The sequence below is a fragment of the Pithys albifrons genome, chromosome 9 (assembly GCF_047495875.1).
Source record: "Pithys albifrons albifrons isolate INPA30051 chromosome 9, PitAlb_v1, whole genome shotgun sequence".
NCBI classification, from domain to species: domain Eukaryota; kingdom Metazoa; phylum Chordata; class Aves; order Passeriformes; family Thamnophilidae; genus Pithys; species Pithys albifrons.
The window spans coordinates 18196390-18223969 of record NC_092466.1 but is presented as its reverse complement, the minus strand read 5'-3'; the positions used below and the strand labels follow the sequence as shown (position 1 = coordinate 18223969).

At 38.2% G+C, this 27580-nt stretch overlaps 1 protein-coding gene across 1 annotated transcript; it reads right to left on the bottom strand.

The window, feature by feature from the left end:
- Positions 1-369: 369 nt before the first annotated feature.
- On the bottom strand, positions 370-27580 carry HTR7 (5-hydroxytryptamine receptor 7). Its single transcript, XM_071564162.1, has 3 exons — positions 26755-27580; positions 1050-1796; positions 370-499 (listed from the first exon to the last, which is right to left on the bottom strand). Exons 1-3 carry the CDS (start codon positions 27279-27281, stop codon positions 445-447), a joined length of 1329 nt encoding a protein of 442 aa, XP_071420263.1. The 5' UTR covers positions 27282-27580; the 3' UTR covers positions 370-444.

Sequence of the window (27580 nt, the reverse complement as noted above, 5' to 3'; positions counted from 1 at the left end):
AAAGGTCAAGGCTTTAAATCATTTTAAGCACAAGTGATGATTAAAATCAGTTTGTAAGGATAAAGTCCAGGTGTCTCTAAAGTCATAAAGTCTTATGTTTAATTTTTCCTTACTGACTTCAGAAAAGAAAGAAATCCCAAGCAGAGGACCTTTCAAGTAGACAGTAAATTAGCTACTGAACTGGAATAAGTGTATCAACAGAAATGACGTGAGCACAGTTTCCATCTAGATTTGAGAAGGGCTCAGCTGAGAAAGCCAAGAGAACTAAAGAATGAAGAAATGGACAAAGACCAGACAGATACTGAAATAAAATGTAATCAGATATATTTGTTATGTTAGAAATATAGGACAAGATCTTTACCTGGTGGAGTTAGCATAGCAGCACTGCACTAACCATGCTGCATGACCGTCTGCAGCAGTAGGAGTTGGTCCAAGTGACTTTACTCAAACTTTTATACTCACACTGGAAGCGTAGCATATTCTTTCAGTGCCGGAGTTGCTGTGCAAATGCAATACTAAATTTCACAAAGTGGTTCATTTCCAGGCAATCAAGTAAATTAATGTTTAATGAACATAGGGGTGTTTATAATAAAGAATATTTGTAAGTAATAGAAATTCTTTGATCCAGCTTCTTCTTAAACGGTTTATTTTTATAATAACAAAGTGGAAAGTAATGGATTACAGTGAACTGTTCACCACTCTCAGGTCTTTATTACAGCAAATAATCTCTAGGATACAAGATGCATCCAACATTCAGACCTACTTATTTGGCCAAACAGATGGGTTAGGCTAACTTTGCTCTTTCCTCACTAGCAACTCATACATCCTGCACCACATTTTACTCTTCTCCTTTCTCGTATTCATTTTATACCCAAATTCTTCAGATGGCGGTCTTGTTTTTCCAGGCTCACTAGGACTGGTGGGCTCTACTTTCCAGTTTCTTGATGCCTGCATTAACAGTGCTCAAGAAGCCTGGCTCTTCCTGTAACTCCTCACTAAAATCTGTGAGGAAAAAGCTAATGTGATAAAACAAGGATGAGTGACCTTACAGAACAAATTCTGGCTTTTCTGCAAGCTTCAGAGCCTCATGCATCCCTGCAGCTGACAGTTTCCGGTTGATATTCCTATATCTGCATTGCAGGAGGTTGCGATAAGTTGTCCTCAGGTCCCGATTGAAGAAGGCATATATAAAAGGGTTAATGAGAGAGTTTGCATAGCCCAGCCATAGAAATGTTCTCTCAACCCAGAGGGGGATACAGCTGCATGCTGTACCGCAGATGAAGGGTCTTGCAGTTGAGAGGAGGAAAAAGGGCAGCCAGCAGACAGTGAAAGCCCCAACAATAATCCCAAGGGTAGTGGCAGCTTTCTGTTCTCTTTTAAAGATGGAAATGTTTTTCTTGTCATGCTTTAGGAGTCGTGAAAAATTAGTACATTCTTCAGATTCCTTGTGCAGTTTTACAACTCCATTCATAGAAATCCCTTCAGATTCTTCCAGACGGGGAAAGCCAGTAAACTTGTGTTTAGCAGCACTCCTCTTGGCAGCTTTGTAAATCTGATAGTACATGAAAAGCATCACTGACATTGGAATATAAAATGCAACTGCTGTGGAGTAAATGGTGTAGCCAAAGTCTTGACTGATCAGACAAACCTTTTCGTCATTTACATTTTGGGCCCAACCGAAGAGTGGGGGTATGGTGATAGAGGCAGATAAAAGCCATACACACAGGATCATCTTGGCCATACACTTCCCATTCTGCCTTACAGGGTACGTAAGAGGTCTTGTTATTCCCAGGTACCTAAAACAATAATGCACAGTTACTATGTAGTGCAGGGGTTAACTGTCAAAAGTTATTTCGCATAGTCCGCTCTAAACCACAATCTTTGGCTAAGTTTTCTATTTTATATTTTTCAAGCACCTCTTTGCACGTATTTACAACTTTTGAATTCATGTGTCTTTCACATTAACATTTATAGTGTTGATATTCTATATAAAAGGTCTTTTATTCCAGAAAGAAATCTCCCTCTGGCCATAACAGGCTGTGATTTTAACCAATTTGTACAATCTTCATGAAGATAACTCTTTTTTTGCTTTTAAGGGAATTCTGAAACCTAAATTTAATTTTGTTAACTTATGAAATCTTAAGAGTATAGATGAATGCTCAGTCCACAAACCCTACAACTTTTTGCATTGAGTGAATTGTTAAGTTATCACAAGCAAGCATTCACATTCATTCTTCTTACATATTCAACAGTTAGGAAGATCCCTGCAAATAAGATGAGACAATGAGTTGTCTTTCTTACCTTCATGCTTCAGACAGGAACAACAAACAGCAAACTTATAAGAGTAGATTCTCTCAATGATCATTCAATTAGAAAGAAATTATATTAATTCAATAGCCAGACTTCTACCAAACAAAATAAAAATCCATCACAGTTCAAGAAGACTTGGTGAAGAAAACACAATTTTACAGACAAGAGAAATGTTTGTAATGTGTCAATTTTTCATAGGAAAAAAATTAAGTCTGTTGACAGTTTCTGTATTTCCTATTCTGTGGTATCTTAAACTATGTATAATTTTTTAATTAAAAAAACCCATGACTATGGCTTTAGTCATACAAACAATATCCTGTTTGAATTTACTCTCAACTACAGAAATTTCTTTGTTTCCTCTATAGATATGGGAATTTTCTCTTTAGGTGTAATCAGACACTTTTTTTTACATCTAATATTTTTAGTTTCAAATTTGATTTCTGCTCAATTGGAACTTACCTATGGGTTGCCATTAACTTCTCAAATTATTCTTTTTTATTTCTCCAAAAGAGAGAATTTTGAGAAAATCAGCATGATTTGCCTGGTTTCAAAACAGGTTTCATAATAATGTTTTGGTTTCAAGAGTTACAAGTGTTTACTTACACAGAGAAGTTTCTGGAGTTACAAACAAGATTAAAAGTATTTTGGGGGAGCATGTTTTCTCTCTTGATTACTTAGCAAATCAAATATGAGATTTGTCTGATTCTGTGGAACGCTGCATTGTTGATTTTACTGCAATGCAGTAAATTATGGCTGGTGCTCTTGCTTTGTACAAGCACCCAGACATGCTACAGTTATGGAAGTAAAAAGAAGCAGCATTTAATGATCTGTTCCAATGAGTAACAACAATTCTCAACAATGTCATTGATTTTATATTGCTGTTCTGATGAGTGTTACACAAAGGACAGACTGGTTTACTATGCCCTATTCTCAACAGAATGTACAAGTAAATTACAGCAGCCCAGTGTTTTGCCAGTGAGTGTGTGCCTGGAGCTAAGAACTGTTATTAAAATTGTCTGGGACTAGAGCAGTGCAATCCATGGACTGTGATGTTAAAAAGGCTGCTTTTTGTCCCCTCACCACCAGCATTAGGATATAGTCGCTGGCTCAGCTCCGGCAGCCATAGGCAAACTGCAGAGACCATGGACATTGCTGTTTTACAGCAGTATGGCCAAAACCACTTGCACTCCCAAGGAGCCAAGAGTTTTCCAAGATGCTTCAAGAGTGGAGTTAGTGCAGTAAAGTTTCAGTTTAACTAAGGGATACATCACGCTGCTTTAAGCAATGTAACTGCAGCAAGGGTGAGTTATTAGCTGCAGCCTTTCTGGGACAAGAGTGGCACACCCTTAAAATTTTTCGGAGAATAACACAGTTTAGCTACAAAACAGTCAAAGGTATCCTTTGTGCAGAAAGCCTACTTATCATTTACAAAGTGTTGCTTTAAAATAATCTTTTAAAAGTTGAAGTATGTATTTTTCTAGCTATTACCCAATTGGTCACTAAAAATAACACACTTCTGAGGTGAGCTTTATTATGTAGCTAAAAAAGTTATGCTGAATTTCTGTAAAAATCAGATCTGTGGGCTGTGTGCTCTGAGTGCCTACTGATGCATCCTCATGCACCAGAATATAACAAAAAGAATTCATGAAAGCGTAAGTATACTGAAAAGAATTAATATTCATTAGTTTTGCCCTGGCACAACTTTTTTGGGAGTCTATCTGAGCTTTAGAAATGCTATTTGAAATTAAAATACGTTAATTAACATAAAAATACACCAGCATCCTTTCTGCCTTATTCATTTTGCTAAATGTAGTATGATAGGGGGAAAGTAGTCAGAGGCAAAAATGAAGAAATGTTATCTTTTAATCTCTCTGTATGAAATCCATTACCCTTCAAAATTTACTTGCAACTTCAAAATAATGTAAAAAACTGCTGTTGTCTATTACACTAGAGAGTGTTCAGGACTTCATAGATTTATGAACTTCAAAAACACTGTGTCAAAATCAGTGCAAAAATATGCTTTGTAAGGCTTAATTTGTAATTACTACCTTGAAAAAAAACCCCTAAAGGTAAATCAGCTGAACTTAACATATTCAAGAATATGTAACACCCTGAAGTCTTATTGCTGGGAAAGAATGAAGTCAGAATCCCTAAAAAGCTGATTTCATATATCTCAGCTATTCCCCACATGAAAGAAGTGTCTCAGACTTGTTATTCTGCAATTTGTTTCTTTTACATGCCACAGATGTTCATTTTGATCTTGGTAGAGAAGAAACTGCCTCAGTTCTCACTTATATAAGAAGGGCAATGCTATTTTGTATTCTTTCTCCTCTGAATTTCTTGCCTGTATGGTTCTGCCAGACAGGGCATCTATCCATATTACACTCAGCACAGTGAGGTCTATGTCTAGGTAAGTCCCCAAAAGCACAGCATTACAGATGAATAGCCTTTATTTCTTATAAACTGGTCATGGCATTTCTCATTCAGCACTGCCTGAACCTGCATACAGAACACTGAAGTACAGGATTCTGTACCAGCTGGGCAACCCTATCAGAGGCACAAGACATACAGCAGTCAGGTCCTGCTGTCAGTGAGGAAGGAGAATCTGGCTATTAGACCAGTGTCTAATGGGTATAACAAAAAAGGATGATGCAAATATATTTTCTGCTACATCACTGAAATCTGGAAAATAGTCTCTTGCTCAAAGACTTAAAAGACCAGACAGCATAGACTAAAAAGATGGCAAATGGTGAAGGACAGAGTAAACTTCTTTTTCAATTAATGTATGTAAACACATGAGCACATTCCCACTCTAGGTTGCTTTCTTATTATTTCTTCAGTCTCTTCTTCCCCATAGGAGGATTAAAAACTGGTTCCTTTCCTGCAGTCCCATTCAGCTGCAGAGAGGAAAAATTACCCTGTGCTATTCTCTGTGGAGATCTGTTTGAACCTGGGAGGGGAGGGTAAAGAACTCCCTCCTTTTTTGGGATGCTGTTGTCAGCTATTGTATACAATTGCCATTTGCCACATTCACACAACAAACACCAGCAATGGGAAAGCTAAATGAGCAAGACCTTTCCTCTTGGTTTATAAAATTCTGGCTCCCTGTATTCCAAAGTTCTTTCCCAGTATCTCTGAACTGTTACCATTTAATGATAGGCCATTGTTATAGACAATGTAAAACCATTATAACTGTATAGGACTGCTCCTGAGATCATTTTGCTTGAGAGTTTTTCATTCTGGCTGTTCTGATACTGATGCTTTACAATGACCACACAGAATAGTTTTTATTCTGCAGGGCTAAAAAAAGTCTCCTTTGTCACTTGAACTGTAGATGGCACAGGAAGTTCTTTTTACAGTGTGCTCTATATATTAAATGTTACAATATGCATTAAGATGTATCTGTCTAGAAAGTAGATTGCTATGTGGCAGAGGGAACAGGCATCCACAAACCCTAAGTTATTTTCTGGCACATAATTTTCTCTCTCTGTGATACTTTGTATTCCCTCTTCTGTTTTCATTTGTCTTAGCTATTTGCTCACAGTGACTATCAGACTGGAAACTGGACTGTCACCCTGTCTCACCATGAAAGGTTCAATACAGTTTCTTTTCTTGGGAATACATCAATTTTCTTCTCTAATCTAGGAAATTGTGAAAAGTAGTTTGCCTTATCTGCACTACAATGGAGTGAGTTCACATAGCCATCTACTTACTGTCTACTAGCAGAACTTTCAGAATTATCTTTCTCAACAGCTTCATATCAATAACTCTCTCTATGTTGCTGAATTAATTAGTAATTCTTTAGATGTAGAAGAAAATACCAATTTTTCCTCCAGGAAGGAAAAATCAGCAGTTCCAGGCATGGCAGCATTTCAAGTAAACCAGGCATGACTTTTTTTCAGTGGTAGAAAAGTTAATTTCCTTTTCTTCATGGCTGTAGTGGTTTAACCCCATCCAGCAGCCAAGCCCCATGCAGCCCCCTGCTCACTCCCCTACCACTGGAATCAAGGAGAGAGTTGGAAGGGTAAAAGCTGGAAACTTACAGTTTCAGATGAAGACATTTTAATAGAGAAAGCAAAAGCTGCACACGCAAGTAAAGCAAGACGAGGAATTAATTCATTGCTTCCCAAGGTCAGGCAGGTGTTCAGCCATCTCCAGGAGAGCAGGGCCACATCACATGTAACAATTACTTGGGAAGACAAACATCATGACTGCAAATGAACCCTCCTTTCCTCTTTCTTCCCCCAACTTTATATATTGAGCCTGATGCCATTTCCCTGATAAGTTTGCATGTTTGTATACCTTATTCTATTTTTTAAAAGTTTGAGGAACTTGTATTGTGTAAACACATCATCTTTGAAAAGAAAAGAACAATTTCTGTTAGGTGTCTTGATATAGCCATAACAGAAAGTTGTAAAAATGGTGAATTCTTCATGAATATATTGAAAACTTTGAGATGGGTCTAGTTGTCATACCTTTTGAAATATCCAGAAAGCACACTGAGACTTAACAGCTATATTAATTTTAATAATAGAAAGAAAAGAGTAATAGGATGGTCCAATTTGTGATCATGCGTCCAAAATCTTCCTTTCTTACCTTCCATTATCTGGCTAAAACATAAAGAAGTAAAAGGACCAGTCTCTCACTGTGAGCAGAGTCACAGAGCAATAGAAAACCTAACAGTTAAAAGCACTTAAAGTGTTTTGAAGCATCCTTCCCAATTCAATAATAAATTGAATGCACCATGGCATCAGCATCGCTTATGTGAATTTTGTGTCACATGTGTGCAGTTTCTTTGTTTCTGGTCTCCATATACTTTATAGGCAGATAGTATTTCATTCTAATTAGTACACATTTATTTCTCAGAATTCACTGACTTGCACTAACAGATTCCAGAATCAGATTAGCATATTTTGCTGTCTGACTTTGCTTTTATGAAGCAGATTGGATTACTGTGAAATAGAACTAGAAATATTGTACTGGAAATGATACCGATGTGTATTACAGCTATTTTTACCAGGAATCACGACATATTGTTTTGTTATCACTTATCATTTGCCTTGGAGTTGGGCTTAAGCTAAGGGTCATTCCATTCTTCCTACTTTTGTACTTTAAAGTCATAAAACTGTTTTATTTCAGAGACACAACAATGCTTACTCCTTTGCTTTTCCCCTCTTTCTCTAGTACAGAAGCATTCCATCTTCAATACATATCTTCGTGTATTGGTTTCTCTGCCAACCCACAGCTATAGAATCCTGTCTACTGATACACCTGCAACAATAACTTATTCTGAAGAACAGTGATGATCTACTGATTTTTCTAGAGTGGCTATGATTCTCTCATTATCTTTCATAATTTTTTTCTGTTTGATTCAGTTCAACATTAATCATGTTGTGATTGCGAGACACTTCACAAGGATAGGAGCACAATGCCATTCCTGAAAGCTATCCAGCATTTAGAAATATTCTCCCTAGTATAGTCATGGATCTAGATAATTTTTTTCCTTATACTTTGATACATTAAACAGTAAGTCAAATGTAACAAGGTGAAACAATCTATTCTTTCTGTTATGGCTTTGTCAAAACACGTAACAGAAATTGTTTTCTTCTTTTCAAAGATGATGTGTTTACACAATACAAGAGGGGCTGTGTTCTTCATCTTGCTTTCAAACAGAGTAAGGTATACAAACATAGAAACTGATCAAGGAAATGCTTTTCCCATCACATACTTAAGTAACTGAGACAGAAATAAAGCAATAGAAACAAGAAAAGACCTAAGTCCTGAGTCATGAATATGTGCACAGCTATGGCACTATAATGTGACAATTACCTTGTTAATTATTGTACAACAGTATCAATCCATGCCTTGCTGCAATATAGACTGGCCTTGCAATCACATCATGATGACTTCCAGTTTATTGTCTTGAAAGAGGATGTTTCAGAAGCAGTAAAAGACTTTTCTCCTTACCAGAAATGAATGAAGTTACTGATTTCATTGCATATATGAAACATTTAAAATATGAATTGGGTCACTTTAAAACCTATACCCAAAATATTGGGAAATGTTAGAGACAGCAGAACTAACAAAATCAAAGCATTACTCAGTGGAGAGAAAAATACTTTCTTTAACTAATTCTGTTCTTCATCTAGTTAAATGTTGCATCTTTTCTATGCTGTGAATTAGTACACAGTTTATAAAAAGTATTAGCACTGTGTCCAGCTTCCACATCTTAATCACATTTGCTAGAAACACTGGAAAGCTCTACTTCATCCTTCTCAGTTGATGGTGAATGCACTAATGTGAAAGATCTTAAATTTATGTTTGATATCTCTTCTTCTAGATGCTTATGCTTTTCATACAGTTTCAACAATCTTCTTGCCATTGAAACAGTGATACTTTAGTTTTGATATTTGGAAAAATGAGAATGAAATATTTGTTTTGCTTTCAGTAAGGTTAACACCTTTCATTATTCCCCTTCTTGTTTTAAATTAAATGTATTTTATTAAATTCTCTTTTAAGTAGGATGACAATCATTCTCGATGCTAATATTGAGTACCTACTGAGTTTATTCTACATAGGAAATGTTCTGACTTTATTTTTCTTTCTATCAAAAATCATTGTAGGGATTTATTTTTGGTGGAACTCAAGAAGTGTAGGCTTTCCTGGCAGTGGGGAAAGATTAAGCCAATCAAAATTAAATATCTGTTCATTATAAAGGAATGTAATTTGCATATTAGAAGATGCTCCTCCCTTGCAGTTCCTTTAGTTTCTTTGTACTTGTATGGACTTTCTTCATCTCATATTGCATAACTTTACATATTCATATTTTTCTTATTTATTTATTTTTATTCTTTTATTTCACTCATTTTTATTTCATTTTCTTGCCATCTTATTTCTATTTCTCTGTTACCTCTGTATTTGTCCTTCTTCATTTTTGCATGCATAGGAAGATGTTTTCTGCTCTTGTTCTAAGAAATACCTAACAACCATATTGCCAGAAAGAGATGTGCAATGCCTTTCCACTCAGCTTCTATTATCTTACTTGAAATTTCTGAAACCATATTGCTCTATTCTTTTAGGCTTTGGCAAATTTCTTTCACCTGCCCTCACCCTTTGCTGTTCATTTCCCCTGTGCATGACTGACAGGTCAAAGCATTTTTCATCTGTCACAGCCTTGTTCTCAGGTCCTTGACAAACCAGTTTGGTAATCTTTTGTTTTCCACTACAGATTATACCCTGTTTTGAAGAAAAGGTCCCAATATGTAGTTGCTGATGTTTACCTTGCAACATTACCTGAGTAATAAATAGTATGTATTTCCTACCCAATATTTTGCAATGACCCATACAAATACTCTACATTATCGACTAAGTGCTCTTATTAAATCTTTGAAGAAGACAGTACACGTATATTTTGTTTTTATCTATTTTCACCAAAGACATAAAGGTAGGAGAAATAAGAAGTAGATTTCAGCCCATTTAATCCTTCACCATCCTCCTAGAAACTAGATGCATTTGAAAACCAAAAAGGTTTTGGGCACAAATTATTTAGAATTAAGTTGCACTCTGCAATGAAAGACTTACTATTTTTAAATTTTTCCAAATTGTCTGAACTCCGACTTTGTGAGTTTCATCATCGCTCATTTCCTGTATACAACTGTGGTTTGCTTACTGAGTGCAATAGGATTAATTATATACAGAGCTCTAAAGTGCTTCTCACCCCACTTCTTGATAATCTGTAACACTTCAAAAGCTCTCTAAATCTGGGCAAGTCACACATAAGAAGAACCTATTTTTCTTTACACTGTTCAACATTGTGAAAGGTTGAGGGAAAATAAAAAATAATTGCCTGGTTTTTTAAAAGAAAATATATAACTGTTTTGGGAGCACCTGCCCACTGCTGCTCTTTCACTACCACCACCACCACCTCCTCTACTCTTCCCAGATTTGAAAATTCCTTTTATTTAACATAGATCTATTTTTTTGTGGAAGAAGTAAGAAGAGAGTCAAAATGCTCTTCTTAATATTTTCTTTCTTTTCAAAAGTAGAAAAATCATAATAATCAAAATACAAGATCGAGTATAATTTGCAATACATAATAGGAACATTTTAGGAATATTCCCTAGAGAAATACTTCTCAGGCTTTTTAAGAAATACCTCAGCTCACTGAAAAAATCTTAATGGAATTCATCATAATCTACACACAAACTAGTTCACAAGTGCACAAAGTCAGGGCCTTGTACCATACCCTGTGGTATGATTTACAATAGTTGTTAGGTCATTTTATCAATGAAGGAGAAAAAAGAAAAGCAAAACATCTTCAAAGATGGCAGTTTGTTGTCTATTCAATAAAGTGATTTATATCAGAAAACACTATTTTGATTAAAATTCACATTTCAATTTATTCCACATTAAGTCGCTTCTTATTATCCCAAAATATTTTAGAGTCATATAAACAAATGTAGTGCATTTGCATCATGTCAACTCTTACAGGTAACTAAGTATCTAATTACTTTGTAGACTGATGTCTTACGTGACTATTTTTTCATCTTTATATGTATTATGTAGTATTTCATTTTATTAAGTTATTACAAGATGTCTGACCCCTTTTTGAGGGGCAGAGATGTCTTAATCTTCTGATACTATCTGGGACACTGAGACAGGAAAAGCTCTGTTCTAGGAAAAGAATTAAAGAGAAATCATATTCTTATTTCTGTGTAGTTGTGTTGCAATGTTCACTAGAGACAGTATGCAGGAAAAAAGTTCAGGTTGGAAAAAAGCTCTGAAAGAGGTTTTATCTCATATGGCCTTTTTTATTTTAGAGGAGAACTAGTTATATCTGAAAAAGGAAAATGAATCTGAGTAAAGGGTTTGGCATGACTGGAAGTGGAGCTGTGGAGTGTGCTTGAGGAGCAGCAGAAACCTTGAGCATGAATGCATATAGTTCAAAACTACTGAGTAAGGATAAGGCTTCATGTGAAATATTGCTCAATAGTGTTACATGGGACGTACTCTCCCCTGCAGGGGAGAATAAGCAAAGGTGTGACTTCTTGGAGCACCAGCTCAGATGAAATCCCCACTCCATTAAACAGAGGCATTCTCTTGTAGGGGTGACAGTGTGTGTATCCTTGAAGGAAAGCTGTCTGGAGTGCACCCTTAAAGAGCAGAGTATGTAGTGTCTTGTAATCAATTAGATGCTTCTATGTATGTGAAGTGAATTAATTAACCAATAATGTCATGACATGTTAGATATAAGAGAGTATAAAAAGTGTTGATGTTACTAAAAAAACTCTCCTAGTTGTAAGCCTTCTGATCAAGCCTTCTGATGCCTTCTGTGCCTGAGCTCTTCTGACCATCATCAACACAATCCCCTTGACCCTACAAAGGGTGACCCCAATAGTCTCTAAGGAAAAGAAAACAGAGAAATGGAAAAGCATATGTTTTGCAGATAGGAACTGGAAAATCTTCATTTTCTGTTATGTTCCCTCCATCTTAACCCTCTTGTCCCTCACACCCAGTAGTATAGTCAAAGACAATGAAGAGTTCAGATTTTTGTCAGTCTGAAGCACTTCTAACATAACTTTCTCCCCTCTACTGTCTTCAGAAAGGGTTTTAGTTCTCAGAATCACAACTTATTAACAGAGGTCAGATCTCTCACCCTCCCATATCCTGACAGGTGGTGTCCCATGGCAAAGACAAGCAGTTGTGATTCCAGTCCACTGTGCTGGCTGCAGCCAGGCCAGAGGAGACATGCCAGAAGACAACAACCAGACATGTCTCAGTCTTGGAACCACCCTGGTTTTTGCATGCATTCAAATAGGCTGTAATAAAAATTGCAATGTGATTCCTCTCAGTCCTGTTAGACACCAGCACAAACATCCCTTAGGTGAGCAATGAGGTTGGTTGGAAGCCCACAAGATTCGGTGCATATATTTTGACCAATGTATCAGTCTACCATCTTGTCCTTCCACGTCTGCGCAGTCATGCAGACGCACAGCCCAGATGACCCCTTTGTATTGTCAGCACTGTGGATCACTGCATGTGCTTGCTAAAAAAAAAAAGCTGAATCCAGACCAAGCCCTAGAAGGACCTTCAGAGAGGGTACAGAAGTACTCGCTGACAGACACAGGAAGGAGCCTGTCTGGATGAAGCTGAGGCAGCCTGGAGACTGTCTCAGGATGGGTGATGAAGTCATGCCTTTAGACGGTTCTCAGGAGGAGGAGGAGGTTGCCAAAACAGTGTTGGGTTGCCCAGTTTAGAACACAGAACTCCCAAGTCCCTGTGTCCAGCTGAAGGCTCTGGCTGTTCCTTGGCATAAGAACAGGTCTCCTAAGCCACTTGCTTTTTGAAGGAAGAAGCCTAAACAGACATGGAGCTGCACAGAGCTCTGCTCTGGGTGATCAGAGAACCCAAATATCAGGATTTGCCCTGGGCATATCAGGCTGTCACTTTAGGTGCAGCTTAAGTGGCCTGCCCAGAACCACAAAATAAAGCCCACAGACCCTCATCACAAGCCAAGGTTGTTGCAAATGTTACATAACCTTTTTTTTGTGTGTGTGTTTCTTGGGGCCCACTAACAATACCTGCAACTAAAATGTATAGGGGTTCAACTTCAGAGCTACAAAAACCTGTCTTTTCTTTTTAAAAAAGAAAACCCTCATCAGACTCCCATAAAGTAGAAATGGCTAAGGTGATTTTCTCCAGCTTCATTAGATGAGTCATGCTTGGATTGACACTAAACATTATCTTAAAAGGAATTATTTTGAAAGTTATAATGGTGTTTAAAAATGAAAGCCTCCCACAACTTTAACTAGAAAATCATGACTGATGTCTACAGTACAATAAAGCAAACCATTTCAGAAACTTCCATAGTATAAGCGATGAATGAAATGAAAAATCACAGCCCACTGAACTGATAATACCACTATATTAAAACAAAGTATCTTTAGGGATTAGTTTTTTAAATGTACTAATATTTATGTCCTTCTCTTCCTTCCTTGAATACAAACAGTTTAAACATAATATCTCCAGACAAAGAATTTAAGGAAAACCCCCTCTAGAATACTTTTTCCCTCCTCCTTCTTCCTCTTCCTCTCTCTGAAGAGACAGGAAAAGTACTGGAAAGACATGGTCCAAATTCTCCTCTGCTTCTCCATGACAGTAACTTTGCAAGAGCCCTAAGACATACCTATATAGTCATTATGGGTGAATCTCAACACAGAATTAAACTACTTGGCCATTTTTGCCTTTGGTTCACAGCTGTATTGGCCTGAAGGCAGATCTGTCAAAAATCACACAAAGATTTTGCTATGTTCCACTGGATCAAGTATGTGAAAACTATGATCACAGACCTCAAGCTTTACTTGTTTGCCCAAGCTCAGCCAAACAAAACCCAAAGTATATCAATAACCCAAAGTATATCAATAGACACACAGGAAAATCTAAGTTTAAAGCAGGTTTAATTAGGAGTCTCCTTTCAAAAACTGTGGGATGTGCAAAGCATCTTGTATAGAGCTTCTCTAGAGTGCAGGTTTCTCTACAATATTACCTGTGGAAATGTCAACCAGAGGTACCTATTGTTCACAGGAAGTGGGCACCATGTGTTTTAATTTCACTCCTTTCCTGAAAAGTATTTTTTATATATAGTCATTGTAGTTCAGAGTAAAATACAGTTTTCACTGATGTAATCCTCTCACAAATGAAACTCTCAATGCAAATAGGTCTGATAGCAGGAAGAAAACCTACTAACAGAATAAAATTGAGAAATGGCAACCTTGCAATTGTAACTGAAGCACAGAAACAGCCAAAGCATCTGAGTAATCCTGTTTCATAAAAAAGTCCAAGATTAGAAAGGACACTATATCTCCTCAAACGCAAATATATTCTAACCAATTTAGGTCAGTGATGCTTTACTTGAGAATAGCAGCAATCAAGCAAAGAATTATCATAGCATGAGTCAATAATAAACAAAAAAACCTGAACTCCAAAGATGAGGTAGGGAGTTGGTGATAAATTTTCAGAGTGTGAGCAACTATGTACAACTCTAATCAGAGCATGAAAAGAATAATCTGCTTCTGCCTAAAGTCACTTACTGATGGATATCTAGCAGTGCTGTGTAAACAATGAAAAGAGCCATGCTGTGTTTCTGGAAAGCTTTAAAATTGGCCTTCATTCTGAATATCATGAAGGAAAAATCTAAAGGGTTGCTTTGGTTTTTTTATCCTGGACTGACTGGTTAGAAACACAATGGTGCACTGAACCCTGCTTTTCACATACAAGCAAATGAACTGAACCAGCTTGTTGTGAAGTATCAAAAGAGGACATCACCAGGAGATAACACTAATTCTTTTAATTAAAAAAGAGTACATTCTAGCAAAATCATCTCAATATTTAATTTCATTAAATATTTTGATAACAGAACATCCCATTCTGATCCCCTCAATACCCGTTGTTTTTTAAAGGTGTAGACTGGAGTTGCTTGTCTCCTACAGCAGTAAAATAATTTCTCTCTTTCTAATATGAATAAGTCTTAACATAGGAAAAAAACATGATCTGTTTTGGAAGGGCAGGCAGTGGGCTTTACAAAACACAGCATGAGGGGAAGCTATCAAGGAAGGAAGGCAGGAGGTTAGATCAAATTGTGTATCTACAGTTCAAGAACATTTTAGAAAACTGCTATTCACAGTTATTTCCAACAAAAACTTCAGGTATAGGGACTTGTTATCAGATAATAAGGTGATTCCTTCCCTGTAACTTACATAAACAGCTATTTATTTGCTATTCCTTTATATTTTAACAGTATATTTTCTGCTCAGTATGTGTCACAGAATGAGGTTATCGTGTTTCATCATCTTTCATGTCAATGAATGCAAGATTTACTGTAGCTGCCACATTTCTCAACCATATGCCATTTATTTTCTTAGCACTCATTTTAACTAACATATTTATTTACAGCATGCTTCTACACCCCATCCCAAGCTCCCTCCTCACATGCGATCCTCCTGCCTGCTGTCATTTTCCTCACAAAATGTCTCATTCAGTGATATTTTGCAATTTAATATCAATAAATCACAGAATCATGGAGTCAGAATCACAGAACATTCTAAGTTGGAAGGGACCACCAAGGGTCATCAACTCCAACTCTTAAGTGAATAGCCCATACAGGGATCCAACCCACAACCCTGGTGTTATTAGCACCACACACTACCCGAGTTCATCTCAGGGTCAAGAAAATGGATCAGATCAAGCTTTCCTCTACAAATTTGAAATAGAAAATTTGCAGAAATTTAATATTACTTTATAACTATTTCTTCCCCTTGCAGTCACTCAGAATCCTTAAATACACAGGCCTAGGTCCCCTTTAACAGAAGGGGAGAAAGATCTAGTGAAGAAAACTAACTGCAGCAAACCCCAAATTGCAGTGGGTGAATCTGTATGTCCAGCCTTTCCCAGCCTCAGTATTTAATAGTTCATTTTTCACAATATTTATTCATTTTTGCCAGCTGGCTTGGGAGTGAAGAAAGTAATGGGCAAATGGACACTATTTCTTTCTAGCTATCCAATCCTCCATTCAAAGGAACTTTGAACCTCCTGGATCTTGCACAGACCTGCCAGGCTGTGGTTCCACGTAGCTGGCTTTTTCTAGCTTGCTGCTTCAGTAACACATATTTAATCCAAATCCAGAAGAACCAAACTCCCCATTGAAGATATCACCAGGTCTACTTTTGTAGAGGCAGTTGCAAGTAAACTTAGAGAAACCTGAAAAAAGGACATTATCCAGGATAGTGTCCTTTTTGTCTAGTTGAAAATGAGCTTGCCCACAAGTTTCCACTACAGTATATTCTTTTTTTTCAGCAACATCCTTCCTATTTTTCCTTCTTGTCAAAATCATGCAAAATCTGCAACACTAAATATTTTTCAAATATAGAACACGGTTCAACACAAACTGCTACCATCAGCTTCACAGGCATGAAAACATAGTACATCTACAAAATGAACCTCTTGCTTTTCTCTTGTCAAGAAAGGAGTTTCTAGCCCTCTTACTCTGGGCTTTCTGTATAGAATGAGAAAACTTGAGGAAAAATTCAACACTTGGTTATCCACAAATAACCATTTGTCCGGCTCAACGCGTGTGTGTGAGCACAATTCTTTCACAATGCCTTTCTGTGTTCCCCAGAATTTAGTTATACTTTTATGCTAGAACAGAAATACAGCTGACAATAGATGATCTCCTCCTTCAAAGACTTTAAAGATAGCAGGGTTCAGAGACTGGCCAAGGATCCCAGAACTCTTTTCTGCATTCATTTTACAAATGCTACATCACACATGAAAGCAGGGAAATAATTGAGATCAGCAGAAACAAGCTCTTCTTCTCACCTCTCAGTGAGTATGTCTTTCCTTGTCTGTTTTTTTTCTCAGTAGCAAGTTGGCAACTCTAAGCTTCTTCTGAGACATGATGGCATCAGCTTTGTGTGGACAAGGAGTAAAGCACCTAAGGTTTACTGCTGTGCCTATGACTACCAATAACATCAGTTCTCATTGTCAGACTGAAAACTTCTAACATTCATTTCAATTTAGGAGCAGAACTTTGGCATCAGTGTGGGATGAATCACCACAACTGGCCTATGGACATCTCAAGTAGTTCGCTGAGACCTGCAGGTGTTTGGGATATTTGATAAGAATCTTCCTTCATTTCAACACTTGCAGCAGTGCATAAGCTTCACATTAAGTAACAGGCTTTGGAAACGTTAAGCTCCTTCTTGTGTTGCTTAATTCAAAGGCAAACAGTCACCTGTGCTATTTTAATTTCAGTTATTTTTAAAAAACGAAGACTGTGTTCTGCCAATGACCATGCTCATTTTTGCAAAAATAGCAATATAGGACAATGCACTCTTGAGACACTACAATCAGTGTGGTTGCTAAAACTGCTTGTGATAAGAAGTGGGTTTTCAAATGCAGATACTTAAGCTAAAAGTGAAACTGCAGTACACAACAATGCAAAAATTAAGTCTTTTGAGCCAAAGCCGTACTATTTTTAGCATCAAAATGTCTTATTAGACTATTAAAGAAGAGCTTTGCATCTTGTCAGCAGCTGTTTTGGGTCATGCATATAAATGCTACCAAGTAATTTGTGGCCAGACAACACACTCTTTGTTCAGGGATTTAATATTTCAACTATTTGCTAAATGTCAACTTCTACAGCAAATAAACAAAACTTAACAAGCCACATGGAGAACTGCTTACAGAAAATTATTCTGGCAAATGGAAACATATATCTGAAATATTTCATGGCAATCACAATGTTTTCATTGTTTATATTCATGATGACAGTTACATTGTAAATGCTACAGTAAGTTTAAATAATAGCATGTTATTTCTGTTATCTGTACTAACGCCTTCTATTTTTACTTTCTAATACTTATACCTACTGCCAATTCCTGAGCACCTGGTACCAGAGTAAATCTTCTAGGGCACTATTCTATGATTAAAAAATTGCTATGTTTTCTAGCATGGGAACAGTCCTCTAACTAGTAAATAGACACTACTGCCAGAGCCTCGGGTTTTTTGCAGTTACCTTTAGTGTCCCTCTCTAGAAACTGCAAGCCATATGTTGAAATATATTATCCCCAGACTCCAACACATCTCCCATGAAAATCAAACAGTCTATGAATAAGGTACTTAATGAAAGCTCTTTATCAGTAGCTCAATTTCATTTGCAGCAGCAATAGCCCACATTTCTGATTGCAGGTACTTGTATGGTTGACAAGAAACTATTATTTCAATGCCATTGAGGTTACTGATCAGTATTCTTCAGTGGGAACAAAGGTGGCACAACTGCATGCCAGGTTACTGGGAGGAGAACTCATGATGTGTTCACCTAGATTTTCAATTACAACTTCTCCCCAGAAGACTGGAGGGTTTTCAACTGGAAAAAAACCAGAAGGCTTATTTAAATGAAAACTGGAAATCTGACATGTTTAAATACAGAAAACTTATCACACGGTTAGATGTTAAAAGGTTTGTACATAATTCTGCCACAAAAAAGCCTTTGTTGCCAGTGCTGACTTTTTCCACCTTGGTCAATGTCTGAAATACAACAAGCTCTGTCCAGTCTCCCTTGGTCCCTGAGCAGTTTTTCCACCACTACTAATATGTGACAAGCTGCTGCTTGCTCCTCAACCTGCTACACCCTCCAGGACAAATAGCTCCCAGCGTGAGAAAAGTGTTACCTTTCATATAGCTCTGCCTCCACTTCCCACAATCTCCTCAAAGAAACAAAAACCACACAAAAATCGATTACCATCTATCCTTGTGGTTATATCTTAGACTTCCACAAGCTAAAAAGCTGGTTTCAAGTGTTTAACAGTCCCCAAACCCCACCTATTTCCTTGATATATCTCAGGAAAAATCTTTGCTGCCAGTTTTTTCATCATGACACAATATACCTCTAAGAATAGATTTTGTCCTGGTTTTCCTTACTTTTAAAAAAAAAAAGTTATTTTTGTAATATCCCTTCTTGGTTTTGTGGGGGTTTTTTTGTTTGCTTTTTTGGCTGAGTGGTTGGGATTTTTTAAAAATCATACTATTTTGCAGTGAAATGGCTATCCATGATGAAGTTAACCTCCTTCAGTGATCTCTTTTGACAGCTTCATTTTGATAGCAGAGACCACAATAGACAAGACTATACTCAGTACTGACTTGATTTCCTTGCACATCTCTGTTCTGCACTATTTTTCTGTACTCTGTTCTCACTATTGGAGAATTCATTCTTGTCTGTACCTTACCCAAACTCTTGTTTACTGATAGAGGTGAATCACTATCAGATCTGCATACATGCTAATATGTAAGGAACCTCCCACATGTATCAGTTAATCAAGATTTCTAGATAAAGCCTTAAAAAACAGCAAGGTACAAGAAGAAAATCATAGCTGGTACAATCTTTAATACTGTTCTGTCAGTTCAACAGAATAAAAACGAATTTTCCCTATGACATTTATTTACTGGAGTCTTTTGAAAAGGAAAACTTCAACTTTGCAGTAAGAGTTTGCTCAAAAAAATTCAGCTGCCTTTTTTCTCTTTTCAGTATACACAGGAAGAGATACACTATGATTCAATCCTTTAGAAATGGCTGGCTATCCAGTACAACAAGAAAAACTAAAACTCATAAGCTTTCCAGGTGAAAGAAGTTTTCGTCACCTTACAAACAGTAGTGACCATTAGAACAAAACTGCAGTGATCACTGCTTATGATACTCCTGCAGATACCAGATTTTGTAATTTTGCTCCCCATTCTTTCTTGTATGACGGCTGCACCTCGGCAGACTCAACTATTTCTCAAGCTCTTTATGTTCATGCAAGACCTATAATGACCAACCCTTTCTTCAGGCTTTCCAGTCCACAGAGGAAGGACCAGGTCTGTGTTAAATACTGAGAGAAGGAAAAAAAGAGGTGTTCGTAGCTGACAGACAGTGCCATATGTACATATCAACTGCAGATGAAATATGATGTTCTGTTGCAAACGTTGCCACAAATATTTCTGATAAAATATTTCAAACTCAACATTAAAAATAATACTGTGCTTCTTTTAAAGGAATATTTTGTTTATATAATTTTCAGAGAGTTTTAGAAATAATTTTCAGAGAAAATTATTCCAAGAAAGTGAAAACATTACCTGATTAATTTCTGTTCATCCAAAGCTTGTGAGACCATGCTACTACTGATATAGTAATCTTGCTTCAAACAGTGTATAATAACTACAAAGGCTTTGATGTGCCATTCTATGATACTCATTCATTTCAAGAAAAACACTGTAGGAAAATTTATTTTGATACCAGTGTACAGAGGTTACACTACACCATTGTGCTAGTATGGTATGTATTTGCATTTTGGTGATTTATATTAGGAGATACTACTTTCAAAAACTAAGTGGAGTATTTTAAGAATTATACTTTTTCTGTGAATCTGGAAGAAAATCCAACCTTCCTTACGGAAACTACTTTTGTGACCTTGGTAGGAAAAAAAATCACTTTTTCAATGTCTCCGGTATGCCCTGCTTGATAAAAATGTGAATTAGTGTTCCCTTACCTCTGACTTATCAGGCTCCTTTGAAATGTCTGGATGAACCCCCAAGAATTAGAGAACCCAAAATCACTTCTGAAAACTCATCCAGTGTTAAACCCTGGTAGGAGCAAAGGGAAGATAGTTTCAAATGGGGGAGGGGGGGGGGGGGCGGATCAAATATTCAATTTCAAGAAAAGGCATTCAGGTAAATGTGGCTTAATTTAAAATTTCCTGCTAGTGACTGAACTATAATTCCCTATGCATGCATATCTTGAAATACTAGCAATTGCAGTCCCCTTTTCACTACCATCTCTAGATTATCTTGCATCTCCACACTTTGTGACTCCCCTACAGTAACACTACTTAAATGCATCCAGTAAAAAACAGCAGTAGAATAACCAATCTACAGATTTTTTTTGTTCTATAACACCTTCTAGCTTCTTGAACTTTGTCAGCTTCTACTGTGCCACCACAAGACACACCCACCAAACTTCAGATCTTACGCCTGTTCCCACTGCAAAAGAACAAAACAACTATGGTGTTAAAACTCCTGAGTTAAGTCTTCACAAAATAGTCTATCTTTTTGATAAAATAGCTTTTATTTGCTACTGCCTCCCTTACTTATTGTGCATCTGGCAGCGTGGTCATGAAGCATAACATCTCTGCAAAGACATAATGAAACAATCCTTGTGGCTGATATCAGGTTAGTCTGAAAATAACTGTTTCTTTCAGGCTGCCTTTGTGACAGAAAGGTACTTAAAAAGGTACTTAAAGAAGAGGGATCATGTTAATACAGCAAAATGTCCCAGCTTCATTTACCCTTTTGGAGCAGGTTCTGGGTGACAGATACACATCACAGTGCCTTATGCTACTTAACGCATCCAACTTCCAATTCAACTTGTTCATCTCCAAATTTGGAAGAAAAAATGTGCATTGTTCCACTTTTCAATGCAAATAATAAAATGGAGACTGCAAAACTATTCAGCAATAAATTATTTGCAAAAAGAAACTATGTTAACTGAAGAACATTCTTCAAGTAGACCACATTAGAAACACTACAGGGAAAGGAATAAAACTAAATCTATTCTTTTTCACTTTAGTTTATCAATACTGTCTATATCTTTCATAAGATAGCCAAGTTATTTACAGACTCGAAAGAGTTCTGTTGTTTATTGGGCTAAACAATGGAAAGAATGGTTCTTGTGATGGCAGCTGTTGTCAGGAATTAGCTGTCATATTGATCTCAAAACCTTCTTCTGCAATATAGACCTTAACTGCAGTAACTCCATCACATACTTTTCCTATAGTTTCTTTTCAGTTTTTCCTCATTTCTCAGTTATTTCTGTCTAAATATATTTACTAAAAAAAATTTCATGAGTGGCACTGCTGGTGGGTGCCTATGTTTATTCTAGATGCAAAACATATTACATTGATATTTTGTCCATTTCTAGCTCTCCTTGTATATTCTACATGTCCTCTGTGAATTATCTGAGGACTGTTGGAAGAACAGACCTCAGCCTTTTCCTCCCATGGCACGAAAGCAGAAAAAGAGTTTCATACTGAGCAGGAAGCCACATAGGACTATTTGGTGCCATTAGGTCTAGCAAATTGCTGACAGAGCTTTCAGGTCATATTATCAGTTTTGGATGTAGGTAGAATTTAGATACCTGGATTCCACTGAAAATGCTTAAGTGTCTATTTAAATTTTGTCCCGAATTTGTCCTTTGAGGCAGTTTGAGATCTACTCAGTTCTCAGGCATGGAACAAGTACTCAAGATGTGAGTAAGCTCTAAAGGACTGACATATTCTTTAAGGAGAAGCGTAAGTACTCATACTTGGAGTGTGGCAAAACAAGAAGGAAGACAGAGTTGATCCTTGTGTATAAAAATGTCAGCATCAACAAAAAGGCCCACTTATTTGCATACAAATTCCAAATTCTCATCCATTTAATGGGAGGCTGGAATACTCGTGAATTGTTGGCTAAGATACAGACTGGAAAAGTTCCCCAAAAAGTGTTTCATTACTTGTGTGGGTGTGAGGAATTCATCAACTGTATCTGAGTAGTTATGTTACTTTATCACTTTCTTAGCCAAAAAACTATTTTTAAATTGAATTAAAAATTGCTACTTATGCAGTTATCCAGTGGATACTCTCCAAAACAGCATTCCTGTAGCCATCTTGGGTCAGAACAACACGATGAATCAGCATGCTAACACCACCAGTTCAAATACAATTAATTCCCTTTATTTGTTCACTGCCCCACTAAGATGTGGTTTGTATCCATTCCCCATAATTCACTCATAATGTTTGCTCACTCTTAAATGTAAAGGAATCTAAACGTGATATAATTTATGTAATTCAGAACCAGAAAAGTGAAACCTTAAGAGGGGAAATTAAAAAAAAAAAAAGGGAAAAAGAAAAAACTGCATACAAGCAAGAAATTTGAGACTACTATTCACTGAGGGCCAATTACCCTGCCAAAATCTATATAGCTCCTACCTTTCTACAGAGCTACTCCTCAAATCATGGATGGCAAGAACAGTGGTAATACTGACTGTCTGAGTATCAAGCTGTCTTGCCTGTTTAATTCTTGTGAAATCTGAAATAACTCTTGTCTCTCCATCATATCTGTTTTAGTTCTGACAGACCTGCTTGTAAGCAGATAGCCTTCTTTCAAAGTGGGGGCCTAAACAAGATAAAGATGCCTAAAAAGTAACATGTTCATCAGGTCACCCTGATAAAGATCTGTGAAGGTTTTCATGTTGTGAAACAAAAGGGAAGATAGATCTGAAGAAATGTGTAACAGTCCAAATGTTGGTATCCTTGCAGACATTAACTCATGATCTCCACAAATTTAGATCTCTGTGGATAATAAAAAAAGCTTTTCAACCTAGCTTATTCCTTTTGCACCCTGTACAAAGTTATAGATCCCCATAACAGCACACTAACAATCTACTTTGCACCCTTAACATTTACACAACTTGGAGCAGAAACAATTTGAAAAGTATGAGAAGTGCTTCATGTGTCTAATTAGGAAAAAAGCACAAGGTTTTCCAACAGAATGAAACCAGCCCATTGGTAGACTCCAGCCTAATCTACATCCTTCAGAACTTTCCAGCTGATAGATTCATCTGAAAAACGCATCTGCCACTGAGGGCTGTGCAGCAAAGTATCTCTGTGAGCAATAGGCCTGCCAGCTGCTGGCATTTCAGGGCTCTCAGTGGCAGAAGCTGAGTAGCACATATTTGTGCAAGGGAAACAAATCAAAAAGCCTTTTAAATTAATTCATTTATCCTGTTTGGAAGCTCCTCAATGCCTCTCTTTTAAAAAGTCAATTGTTTGTTTCATAAAAGGTGTTACCTCTCCTTATAAACTTTGCTTAGCAGATTGTAACAAACTTTTTTTAAGATTAAGTCAATAGTAATATTCTTTCAGCTATTTATCTGATTGCCATATCTGCTTCAGGAAGAACCTAGAGATTCAACAATTTAATTTTAAAATAGTTAACTTATTTGCTATCTCTGCACTACGTGCAATAGCCTCATCTTTCCCTTCAGAAAGGTGGATCACAGCAGATCACAGCAAAGTTTTCCTGAAGTGACCTAAAGAGCTAGGTGACAGTGTCATTCATAATTATTCTTCAAAAATGTTCCTTTCTGTCCTGTCTTAACCCTTGTCCCTAAATAAATGTCTCCCATGTGATCCCAGGATACTTAATTGTGCTAAAAGTTTAAATACATCTAAATGGCTCTGAGGACAGTGTCAGTTTGAAGGACAATGCTTTTAATTCACCCTTTCCCAGTCATAGATTTCCTGGTTGTATTCTTTGTACTGAGACAGTAAAGCTACTAAGAGAGTTGTATCACTGGTGATCTTCTCCTACATAACAGAAAACATGAACACCCATGGAAAAATGGACCTTGTGAAAATCTGACCCTCTAACACACTACATACATTGTTGTTTGCAGCTCCTGTACCACACGGAATGCCTGATCTGGAGGTACGTGGGTTTTCAGAGATAAATCTCCCTCACTGATCATTCAAGGATGTCCTATGTACCTATGTGTAAAACAACTCCTGGTAAGAAAGCACCATTAAAATTAATGCTACACTGGCAACATTTCATAATTCATATTTAATTTTCATAATTTCTACCTGGTTTGCATATTTTGTATATATTCACTATTCAAAGATTAGTTAACATCCCAAAATAATCTTAGGCCTGACTGAGCAGTTCTACACCTATTTATTTTTAAATAGGATTAGAAATCATGGAGACTTTTTATTGTTGAGTAGTGGAGACAGTTTGCTAATGAATTGCTGGACTGTCTCCTTTTATTTATGATATCACCTATCTTAACTATATAATAGATTTAGGTGACAGAGGTTAAAGCATAATTCACAGAATTTTAATTTCAAGTAGGGAGCACACAACAGTACAATGAATTATAAAGAGATCATATTCAATAAACAGAGATAGAAGTGGGAATACAAAGACAAGAGGAAAAAAATTCTAGTTTAAATCAGCATTTGGTGTTGAAATGTCAGTCATTCACAACAGGTTCTATACTAAAGACATATATCTCTTGTTAGCATTTTGGGGGAAGAGGGGAGTGGAGGGAGAATGGAAGAAGACAGCAAGAGATGCAATCACGACTGTGACCAGTTCAGTCAAAGCCTCTGTTCACCATACAGCAGTGACCTCAAACGTTAAACTAAGAAAACACAGTCCTACAGTGTCGATCAGTCAAACATCCTTAGTTGCATAATAAAGCTTAATTATGTTAACCGGCCTTCAAAAAGTTAGTAGGAAGAGAGGTGGAGAGCTCAGAGATGCACATCAACAACAATCAAAGAATGGGAATACTTTATGGGGAGAGAGTAGAAAAATGAAATCATCAGTCTTAGAAACAGGTAGTATAGAAAAATGTAGAATAATATTGGGAAGGCAGATAAGACTATTCATATTTTCCTACAGTACTGCAGTTAAAGTTAAAAGATAGCAAATTTCAAGGCAACAGCAATTAAAAACAAAAAACAAACAACAACAAAAAAAGCAACTAAAAAAATGGCTTTTGATACTCTGTCAAACTCTCTATGTGGATTTCATTGCTGTAAGATGCTTTGCTGCATTCACATGCTGCCCAATATAAATTTACAAAATAAAGACCATTGGAGTACGGGATGCCTATACATAAAGTTTTGAAATTAATACAAATTGTGACCCTCCTTGGAATGAAACAACATCTGTTTATTGAGGGAAACTTTTTAAAAGACTGTTTATTTCCAGAAACCTAGTGCAGAGTTCTTTCCAAAAACTTTCTGAAGAGTCATGCTGCTGTTGGATATTGGACTTGGTAAACTACTTCTACAATAGAATTATGAAGTTCTTCAATTTCTGTCAATTGTGTGGAATTGTAATGAAAAGTTACCCTCTAGATGCCAAAATTTGTGGCGTGGAATTTAGGCTGTGGAAGAGGGAAGCTACAGGCTGCAATTTACTTTGGAATAGGACCTGCATGGAATAAAGGAATATGTTAGCCTTCCTCTGCAGAAGAGAGCTCCGACAGGCAAATATGAGATCTTAAGTTTGGCCCTGACATCAGAACTGAACACCTAAGATCCTCTTCTGCAGTCTGTATATACCACCTTGTTGCCCTAGTGTCTGTATCTTTTGGAAGTAGCTATACATCAATGAGCATAACTTGATTTTTAAGAGAGTAGGTGAAAATTTTTAAAAAACAAACACCTGAAAGCAATTTGTCCTTTAAACAAAACATTAGTTGTCAAAACGGGTTCTGTTAGTTGAAATTGAGCTATTTTGGGGTTGCCCTAGAGTAAAGATAAAACCATAATAAGCTATAATTCCTGCACTTTCTCTGGTCTGGTAAAACTCCACTGAACCCAGGGAGGCTACACTGCCACCAGCTTCAGAATAATCAGCTCAAATCTAGCTATGGTATAAAGCAGTTTAAAGACATATGTTCCAAATTTTAACGCGGCTGCAAATGCTCCATTACTTGTATGGGGCCACAGTAAACGTTACCAGTCTAAGTCCAGTTCTGCTCCAATACCAGGGCTCTGCAGTGACAGCAGGGAGGCTACCCAGAGGGATAACCAGGCACCTGGGCTGGGATATGGGTGGCAGCACACCCTGCGCTGGCGGGCTCCTTCGAACAGAGAGGCTGAGGGCTGGCACTCGCCTCAGTCCCTGCTCTGAGCACGTCTGCGGCTCATTTCCAGAAGCCCCGGAGGAGAAGGCAAGAGACCGTTGGTGGAACCGCTCACAGCAGGTCCCCCGCGCCGGGGCCCTCGGCCGTCCCCGGTGCCGGTCCCCCCGGGGCAGAGGGAGGGCAGGGCGGTCCGGGGGACTCCGGGGCTCTCTCACCTGTCGATACTTATCACGCAGAGGGTCATGATGGAAGCCGTGCAGCACATGACATCCATGGCGATGAAGACGTTGCAGAAGAGGCGCCCGAAGACCCACTCACCGCCGATAAGGTCGGTGACGCTGACGAAGGGCATGACGGCCAGGGCCACCGAGAGATCGGCCAGGGCCAGCGAGACGATGAGATAGTTGGAGGGCTGCCGCAGCTTCTTAACGAAGCAAACGGAGATCACCACCAGGCAGTTGCCGGCGATGGTCAGCAGGGTGATGAGGCAGAGCACGGCCCCGATGAGAACTTTCTCCACGTTGCCGTAGCTGAGGATCTGTTCTCCACACTGGGAGTCATTGGCGGGGAGGGGGCTCGCCGCGGGCAGCGCCGACGGGGCGGGAGACGGACCGAGCTTCACCAGGATGCGCGGGGGCCAGGAGCCGGCGATCATCCTGCTGCCGCCCAGCGCCCGCGGGTCCTCCAGGACCAAGGGCCGGAGGTTACCGTAGAGGTGGCTGCCGTTGAGGGCGAGCACCATGTTGGCGTGAGCAGCCCATGAAGCCCCGCCGCCGCTCGCCGGCTGTGCCCGCCACCGGGATGCTCGGGCTCCTCCTCGGGCGCCCGGCGCCGCCCGCCCCCTCGCAGGCGGCCGAGCGGCCCGCTGGGGGCCCAGACTTCAACTTCCCCCGGAGAAGCCGGGCTCGCCCACGGCACATCCTGGGTGGCCGCGGGATGGGCAAAGCGCCATCGCCCTCAGTCCGCGGGCAGGGTGGAGGGCGGGGGAGGCGGCCGCTCCCTGCCCACCGGCGCCCATCGCCCGCTCCCGCCCGCGGCTGC